Source organism: Centroberyx affinis, unplaced genomic scaffold (genome assembly GCF_046629955.1).
Source record: "Centroberyx affinis isolate AG114_WGS23_722 - 3 ecotype Tasmania unplaced genomic scaffold, CSIRO-AGI_Caff_v1 ptg000583l_1, whole genome shotgun sequence".
Taxonomy (NCBI): Eukaryota; Metazoa; Chordata; class Actinopteri; order Beryciformes; family Berycidae; genus Centroberyx; species Centroberyx affinis.
In genome coordinates, this window is record NW_027279223.1 from 151,441 (window position 1) to 161,235 (window position 9,795).

A 9,795-nucleotide genomic window follows, 5' to 3' on the forward strand; every position below is an offset into this window, starting at 1 on the left:
CATACTGTATTTACCTGTGGAAGGATCAACAGTTACCCATTTTCTCATACATTTTTTGACGCCATCGTCCACTGTCGCCCCCTTTCCTAGACGTCACCCCGATAGCCAACGGCTCAGCTGCTAACGGGCACCTCGGCAACAAGCCCGTCCTCATCCCCAACGGCGGGCCCAGCACCCTGGTGCCCTCCAGCCCGGACACGCCCCTGGCCAACGGGGTCGCCAACGGCCACATCACCCCGGTCCAGGAGAGCCCCTTCATCGGCTACATCATCGCCATGCACAGGAAGATGGTGAGCGCTATTTCGTGCTGCGTAGCTCTATATGGCATACTGCAGTATATGTAAACAATTATTTTTATGGATGGATGGATCCTGGAGAATACTGTGGAAGCCATTGTGCTTAGTTGACAAATGATAACAAATGATCACATTTTACACTTTAATGCACCCCAAGATTTTCTCTAAATATGTATGGCTGAATTATTTATGATATTGAATAATTTCCGCTGCATTCTATAACTCCTCAGAGTTTCCATATGGTAGTATATTTATTTGTCCCACCCACTTTTCATGTGTAAGTCACCAGTCAGCCGGAAGAGGAATTTTATCGGAAATTGAGCCCAACCACATTCAAACTGCAAATAAAAGCATGAAGCAGATGATTGAGACTGTTGTTTGTTATGGCAAGTTATTTTTAGCATTAGACACAACTAATTTCACAGCAATTATAGTAATTACAATATATTATTAGAATGGGGATGAGAAAATCTGACACACACTGTAAAGAGCACCGCAAACGCTGTGTGTATGCAGGACCTGTAGGTGGCAGAGTTGTGTGTATGTGTGTGTGCCGGTGTCCTAACCCTAACCACCCCCCCCACCCCACCCCCCACCCTTCCAGATGCGCACGGAGCTGTACTTCCTGTCGTCCCAGAAGAACCGGCCCAGTCTGTTCGGCATGCCGCTCATCGTCCCCTGCACCGTCCACACCAGTAAGAAGGACCTGTACGACGCCGTCTGGATCCAGGTGTCCCGGCTGGCCAGCCCGCTGCCCCCGCAGGAGGCCAGCAACCACGCCCAGGACTGGTCAGCACACACACACACACACACACACAAAGCTACAAGCCCACATGCACACAAAAGAGGGTCCTATCCCCACTAATCAAGATGCTGGAGATTCACACTGTTTGTCCAAATTACTATCATTTGGGTGATGGTATGGACACGGGTGGGAGATCTTCTCGGCACATAGGAAGAGACAAATCAAAACTTTTTGTTAGTTATAGCATCGCATTGTTGTTTCCCAAATGAACTGAACTAAAGCAGTCAACACTCCAGAGTTTGAATACACAGTTACAAACGTGTAGTATGAGCTAGGGCTGAACAATTAATCGAAATTTTATCGAAATCGCATTCGTTAAAGGCGAAATGTGTGTCAAAATACCATTTTAAATGAAATATTGTGGTGCTGCAGAGATGTCCTGGCCTACACATCATATTCTACAGACTTAAGAAAACATCTTTGTTTGGTACAGATCCCCGCAAAAATCACACCATAATCATTTTAATACGTTTTTCAATGAAAATGAGAATAATGATGTCAAAATGATCATTCCCTCTAATATCGCAAATCATATCGCAATTGCAATATCAGTCAGAATAATCGCAATTGGATATTTTTTCAAAATCGTTCAGCCCTAGTATGAACGCACCCTTAATTTTCTGACATCACAGTACATGACTTGATACTGAAGTCTTCAAAGCCGAAGCAGGTATATGTCAGTGCCATTCGGAGCTGTCAACATGCTAATTTGCCTTTGACGAATAGGCTAATTTGTGTATGTAAATCTGACCTTTGGTACATGCTGTATTCTCAGCCGCACATTTTGTTGTCTGACTGCCCCAGAGCCTGTTTTTGGCCTATGCTTGACACATGTGTTGTAATCGGTCAGTGTTGGATGACGATGTGTCCTGTGGTCTGTTAACCTGCAGTGATGACAGCATGGGCTACCAGTACCCCTTCACGCTACGGGTGGTGGGCAAGGACGGCAACTCATGCGCCTGGTGCCCCTGGTACAGGTGAGACATCGCTTCACACAGTCGTTTTGAGTTGTTTTGTGCTCCTGTTTGTTTTAAGTGGAAGAGGAGATACCTATCTTCATATGAACGTATCAATATCAACTGTCTGCGGTTCTCAGGTTCTGCCGCGGCTGTGCGATAGAGTGTACAGAGGACAGAGCCTCGGTAGGGAACGCCTACATCGCTGTGGACTGGGACCCCACTGCCCTGCACCTCCGCTACCAGACCTCCCAGGAGAGGGTGAGACACACACACACACACACACACACACACACACTCTCCTAAGCTCAAAATGAGGCCTTGTACATGACTGAAGTACTAACTACAGTTAATTTGTACTGTACTTCAGCAGGGCATCTGCAGGTCCTTAAAAAGTCTTAAAAGAAATGATCTAAATTCAAGGCTTTACATAAGTATCAAAATGTCTTGAATACAGTTATTAGAGGTCTTATGTTTTTCCCCATGCAATGACAGGTGTCTTTGTGCTACATGTCCACTCTAAGATTAATCCAGAATGGGGTTAGTAGTACAATATGCCTCCTAAATGCTTTAGTTGGACCTAATGTCCCTTAACATGTAATTTTTCTTATATTGCTGTTTTGTGCTTTCAGAATTTTTGTCCCCTATGTTCAGTCAGAAATAGGTTGGTTTTGCCAGCATTGTTTCTTTATTTTGTTTTTTAAATTGGACTTAAATTCAATTCAAGGTAGCACTAAAAAGGCCATAAAAAGTCTCGAATTTGGCTTTGTGAAACTTGCAGAATACATTGAGTTCCCACAGGGCTAGGTTCTAGAAGTGGATAATGAGTGTTTTGGTATGCAGCCACTTGATTTTAAGTGAACGTCTGAGATAAGTATGGGTATTAGTTTTTCACCTGTGTAGCCCTCTGAGTTCTCTCTTCTCCATAGGCTGAATTGTGTTAATCATCAACTTTTCACCTTTATGTGCCGGTCACATCGTAGAGAAAAGGGCAGAAGGAACGGCTATGTGCTTGAAGCAACAGTTCACTTTGATAAATGTCCCTTTGCCGTGTCATGTCTCCACGATTAGTCAGCCTCTGCCGTTAGCCGCCCCTCGACTTTTTTGTCCTTCACTCTTGTAATTGATTATCGCAGACAACCGAAATAACCTCTTGAAAAACACGTAGAACATAAAAGCAATTACATTATCTCGGTCATCTCGGTTTCATTTGTATATGTTAGGAGTGAGATAGCTGGGACAGGCGCTCTCGGTGACTGATAGTTCAAGAACACACAGTTCTACACATTCAGGTTTATGACCTGTGGACTGTGGTGTGAGCTGGTCCTTGTTGTATCATGTTAGCTTTGAGATAAGAGCTTAGTTAGATAAGCAGATATGCAAAACAAAAGCTCCTGTAGCTCTGGGCTTGACCACATAGAGTCACTAGTGAGTTGGTTTCTGCTGCCCACTGTCAGTTTGCAGCAACATGAGAGTGATGATAGTGAGGTAGTGATACATAGCAAAACGGTTGTTGTAGATTTAAGATGAAAATGTTATTTTCATTTTCATTTCAATGTTTATTTGAATAGGGACAGATACATAGACATAGAACATTTGAACAAAAATAGTCTGATGTCACATATCATAACATTTATAGCCTAAGCTAATTTGCAGTGTTTGTCCCTAGATGGGCTTTTGTAAAAACACTGTTAAAACAGATATACAATACAACAGAGATAGAATACACACACAAAAGGACATTGTCAACATAAGACAGATAGTACCAAAAAAAGAAGATAACCTGGTATAAGAAAAGAAAACAAGGAAATAGAGAAAGAAAGAGAGAGACAAAGTCATTCATGACTACCCATGACTGATTGCTCTTCAGAAACTGTTTTAGTTTGTATTTGAAATTATATGTAAATAATATGCTATGGTCATACATGTCACTAAGGTGTGTGTGCTTGCATACATAAGTACATGTCCTTTGTATATTTCCTAACTGACATGGTGTGCACACACTATTCCGCTCTCGTAAAAGACTGTCAAACACTTAGCAGAGACTCCACAACACAGTCATCATCAGAGTAAGAACTACTGCCAACTTTTCTGCCGCTAGTTTCTCCATTGACCGTAAACTGTCAGCTGTTTATGTAGTATGAAACCCCGCCTCTTCTTCCCTGTGATTGGTCCACTCACTAAACAAGTCAGCGTCATGTGGTCTCCTCTAGGAAGTTGAACTTTAGAAAGCGCTTTGCTCTGCCGAAAAAGATGCCAGCCAGATTCCAAAGTGGCTGCTTTCCCTCTGCCGTTTGGCTGCTCCCCATCACCTTTCATTTGACTGAATGTGAACGCATGCATCACCGTCTCCCCCCCCCCCCCCTCCAGATCGTGGAGGAGCACTGCAGCGTGGAGCAGTCTCGCAGGGCCCAGGCCGAACCCATCAGCCTGGACAGCTGCCTGAAGGCCTTCACCAGCGAGGAGGAGCTGGGCGAGGACGAGCTCTACTACTGCTCCAAGTGCAAGACCCACCGGCTGGCCACCAAGAAGCTGGACCTCTGGAGGCTGCCGCCCATACTGGTCAGTGGGAAGATCAGCCATGTAACAATCCCCTTTTGATAGATTGATCTGGTCTGGAGGAGCAGAAACAGACGCACATTTGACACACATTTCAGAAGTTGCTTTAAAACATTTTGCTTCAAACATATAATCAAAGTTCTACAAAGCAACGCAGTTCTTGCCTGGGATGTGCTGAATTGATTTTATAAGTTATGTCATTAATGTAGCTGGGTCATTACTAGGGCTGTGCAAAAAAATCGACACAGCTGAGTATTGCAATATTTTTTTCCATGATACCGTATCGATTTTCCAGCCCCTCGTATCGATACATTAAAAAAAAAAGTTTCATGTTTTAAACAGATTTAAAATGTCCTTAGATTTCCCTCAGATCCCTTTGAATTAAATAGTTCTGACTCAATTTGTCCGCTGAGTTATCAATATAATGTGATGTACATATTAGACTACCCAGGTGGTACACAGCAAGTTGTATTTTCAGCTCTATTTTTTTAATTTTCAGTAAATTATATAGAGTATTGCAATGTATCGCAATATGTATCGTGATACAATCGTATTGTGAGGTCCTTGCCAATACCCAGCCTTAGTCATTACTGGCATAATTATGATTTTTGCCCAGAAAAACCGTCGGTAAACAAAAATCTTGAGCCATGGGATCTTTGTATAGAGCTCTGCACATAGCTCACAGCAGCATAAATGCCTTAAAGCATTATGTTGTATAGCAGCATTCTGTCATGTTATACATATGTCTTCCGCTCTCCAGATCGTCCACCTGAAGCGCTTCCAGTTCGTGAACGGCCGCTGGATCAAGTCCCAGAAGATCGTCAAGTTCCCGCGCGAGAGCTTCGACCCCAGCGCCTTCCTGGCCCCGAGGGACCTGGAGCAGCACTGCCTCCACTCCCGCAGCGAGGGCGAGGACCTGCTGAGGGTCGGCGAGGACAACCTGTCCTCCATCTCCGCCCCCGCCGGCTTCTGCAACCTCCCCAAAGGTCAGTGCCGCAGATCGGGTTTGAAGCCCGGCGCGTAGTTAATGCAAGGTATGCATTAGCTGCACCACACATGATATCAATCTGATAATAGTCTTTGAAACAGCTAGGTGGAACTCTTGGACGAGATGATAAAACTGCTCCATTTCATCATCATCTTCAAGAGCGAGCAGAGCAATCTCTAACTTTCTCTTCTCCTTTTTTAATTCAACAACCTCATCCCCTTTGTTACTTACTAGGTCATCTTGCTAACGCTAATTAGACACCTTGTAAGTTGTCAAACTGTGTGTCGCATAGCAGCGAGGATGATGCAACGCTCCTTGTGCCCTTTTGAGCTGCTTTGCATTTGAGCAGGAGAAAGAAGCCTCCTATGTGATTACGGCCTAATGCGAGTTACCAAGCTGTCTGGTTAGATAGTGCAGGCACTTCAGCAGGCCTCCTCGAGCCTGTCTGAGTTTATAAACCACTTATCCACAAGGGGGACGCAAAGACGCTCTGTCTGGAGCGAGTGACCCCGATCAGGGTATTTAACATGGCTACTGTAGAGGAATATGTGTCAGCATTAAAGTTTGACAACCTCCTACATCAAATTGTCCCCTGGTTACCCATGACAACAACCACTGTAATGTGGTGCATGGCTGTATGCCATAATGCCCTTCAGCCAGAGTGTCCTCAGACTGTGCCTCTGCCGTTTTCACATCGGAAACAGCCACTTGTTTGTTTGTAGCAGTATTTGCAGGGCCTCTACCTGAAACACATGAATCTGCAACATGCGTTAATGTCTCATTGCAAAATTTGGACTTAACATTTTGCTATGCAAGAACACCAGAAATGCCCCTTGTCTCGCCCTTTGCATTGTTAGTATTCAACCCCCTAAATTTATATTTAGGGGGTTTATGAATCTAGATAAATATATGCTATGAATCTAGATAAATATAAGACCTTGGCTGCTGGACTCTGTGAAATAATACTACTGGACTCTGTGTAGGCTTGACTCTGTCAAGGACTATGTGGACTCTGTGCAATAATACTACTGGACTCTGTGTAGGCTTGACTCTATCAAGGACTATGTGGACTCTGTGCAATAATACTACTGGACTCTGTGTAGGCTTGACTCTATCAAGGACTATGTGGACTCTGTGCAATAATACTACTGGACTCTGTGTAGGCTTGACTCTATCAAGGACTATGTGGACTCTGTGCAATAATACTACTGGACTCTGTGTAGGCTTGACTCTATCAAGGACTATGTGGACTCTGTGCAATAATACTACTGGACTCTGTGCAATAATCCTCAAGGACTATGTGGTACTTTTTATTGGCACCTTTTATTCATTCATTTATTTATTTATTTGACTCTTTGCTTTTAAGTAATTTTGATTTTTAACCCTGTGCATGCTGCATTACCTTCTTTTATCGTGTATTGTCTCTAATCTATAGTTATATGTTAATACAGATTGTGTGAGCTACTGGACACCTGAATTTCCCCAAGGGGATGAATAAAGTATCTATCTATCTATCTATCTATCTATCTATACACAATATGAGAATATTGCATATAACATATAAAAAAGAAATATATGCAGTATGAAATGGGTGGAAAAACATAAACGTATCAATATATATGTAGTATGTAACAGTGAGAGGGAAGTAGGTTCAAATACAGCAGATGTGAATTAACAGCAAATATGGGCAAATGTGTGTCTTCTCAGTAGCATCCACATTCACATTATGCGCTCATGATGCCATGTAATGCCTTAGGAGCGTGACTTCATGTAACCTTCTAAAACAGTAGAGCAGCTGCTTGCCCAGCTCAACAGGAAGTGTCTTCAACCCTGTGGTTTCCCAACAGCCTCGCCCGCCTCCAGCAGGAAGTCGGCGCCCTCCCTCAGCCGAACCGGCAGCCCCTCCGGCAGCCCCAAGCCCGGCGCCGGGGGCCGCAGGCCGGGCCGCCTACGCCTCCCCCAGCTGGGCAGCAGGCACCGCCTCTCCAACAGCAAGGAGAACCTGGAGGGGGCCGCCAACCCCGAGGCCGAGCCCCGGGACGGCGCGGCGCAGGCGGAGAGCGGGGAGGGGGGCCTCGCCGCGCCGGGAGAGGCGGCCGCTACGGAGGCGTCGTCCTGCACCGAGGCGTCAAGCAGCCACTGTGATGTGATCCTGATGAACGGAGACAGCAACGGGCTGAGCTCAGACTGCAGCACGGAGAGCAGCATGGACCCCGACAACTCACTGCTACAGCACAGAGACAACGTCTGTCTGGACGCCATGTACAACCTCTATGCAATATCAGTAAGTACCGCACATCATACATTTATATTAGGTTCCAATATAGAAGGACTCTTGAACGGTAGTGTAGCCTACTCTTACCTGTATCTCCGTTTTATTGCTTTCTTGTGTTTCGGCACACACTTTTATGTAAAGTTCGATCTGTTTTAAATTGTATCTCGGTTTGTTTTATTTTTAGTTGTACCTGTTCATGTCTTGTATTACCTTTTATTCCTATTTTCTATTATATATATTTTTGTAATTTATTTTTATTTTTCTATCATTCATTGTGGTAGTTTCACATCACTGCTTTTGGGTTTTATTGTATGTACAGCACTTTGTAAACATTGTTTTTAGAAAAGTGCTATACAAAAAAAGTTATTATTATTAAGTACACACAGAAAAAATAAGATCCTTTTTATTATACTGCTGATTCGAAACATGTTATATGTCTTTGTAGATTGAGATTTAGCACAATTTCCACAGAATACACAAGCAGATAAAGCAACAATGTTTAGAATTAGTTTTCCCTAATGCATTAGCTCAACAGAACTGCTCTAACCTGCACTAGAACCAAAAACTGGGAGTACATCCAAAAGTACCTCCTGCTACAAAAATGTATAGAAATGTATCAGGATGGTCTGGGACTTGGCCACTGTTCTGAAGCCTCTTTTGTCTCCCCAGTGCCATTCAGGAATCATGGGAGGAGGCCACTATGTGACCTATGCCAAAAACCCCAATGAGAAATGGTACTGTTACAATGACAGCAGCTGCAAGGTAAGAGACCGGGGTCACATCTTCTAATTCAGGACTTAAAAGGAAAGATCCACCCTAAAAATAAAAACAGCTTATGGTGGTGTACCTTGCATAGGAAATCGGTAACTGTAGACAAGCCAAATGGGTACACCAAAAAATTAAATTACAAAATCACTCCTGGAATGCATTGAACATCACAGATTGATGAGATTTAATGGTGTAAGAGAAGCCCTTTTTAAGATTCCAGTTTGAGCTTGGATTTGATTTCACTCTTTCGAGACAAACATTGTAACAGCACGCTTCACGTTCTTTGACCATATCCGACAAAACACCCTTGTGGTCTTGCTCCCCAGGAAGTGCACTCCGAGGAGATCGACACCGACTCGGCCTACATCCTCTTCTACGAGCAGCAGGGAGTCAATTACTCCCAGTTCCTGCCAAAGACCGATGGCAAGAAGATGGCCGACACCAGTAGCATGGACGAAGACTTTGAATCCGACTACAAAAAATACTGTGTCCTCCAGTGATTTGCACATCGTCTTCCGTTGCCCAGCACTATACCTGGTCTCTGGTCCAGATTCCCCCCCCCCCCCCCCCCCCCCTCTCGCTTCTATGCCCGAGAAAGCGCCGGGAACATTTCGATGAATAATCACAAACTCGCGAAATCACTAGAACGCCGGTTGAAACGCAATCGGGACAATGGTCTCTTTTGTTTTAGGGATGCGTCGCAGCACTTTCTACACTCGAGTGGTTGAAAAACGAGGATCTGTGCAAGGTTTTGCGAAGAGAACAATTGAGCCCCAGTGGAAGCACTAAACTGGCGCACTTTGCCGAGCCCAACGAAACAAAACTCCCCCCCCCCTTCGTTCCTGTGAACAAGGCAGCCCACGCCATGAAATAAATGTAACATATACTTGCATACTAACGCATCTCTGAATGTATGTCAGTATGGCCAACACATGAACTGATGTTGCTTCCTTGTTGTGCATTTATCACCTGTTGATGTCTGAATGAATAGAAGAGTTAAAGATCCTATGTGTTGGTATCATACTTTCAGCCGTCAAAGTATGTCCACCAATCGACACGATGGTGAAATTTGGTATCTAGTATAGAGATAATATATTGGATACTGTAATGAGCTTTTAAAAATGGTTCTCCAAAGGTTTTATTTGTGC

General features: G+C 44.1%; 1 protein-coding gene across 1 annotated transcript in view; it reads left to right on the plus strand.

Moving 5' to 3' along the window:
- The window catches only part of usp32 (ubiquitin specific peptidase 32), a 67,189-nt gene extending 58,017 nt beyond the window's left edge, over positions 1-9,172 (plus strand). The window contains exons 26-34 of the mRNA XM_071518491.1: positions 91-290; positions 901-1,085; positions 1,992-2,078; positions 2,198-2,318; positions 4,428-4,619; positions 5,377-5,608; positions 7,452-7,888; positions 8,549-8,641; positions 8,974-9,172. Of these exons, the coding sequence (XP_071374592.1) occupies positions 91-290; positions 901-1,085; positions 1,992-2,078; positions 2,198-2,318; positions 4,428-4,619; positions 5,377-5,608; positions 7,452-7,888; positions 8,549-8,641; positions 8,974-9,147 (1,721 nt within the window). The 3' untranslated portion in view covers positions 9,148-9,172. The remainder of the gene's footprint in view (positions 1-90; positions 291-900; positions 1,086-1,991; positions 2,079-2,197; positions 2,319-4,427; positions 4,620-5,376; positions 5,609-7,451; positions 7,889-8,548; positions 8,642-8,973) is intronic.
- Positions 9,173-9,795: the final 623 nt, after the last annotated feature.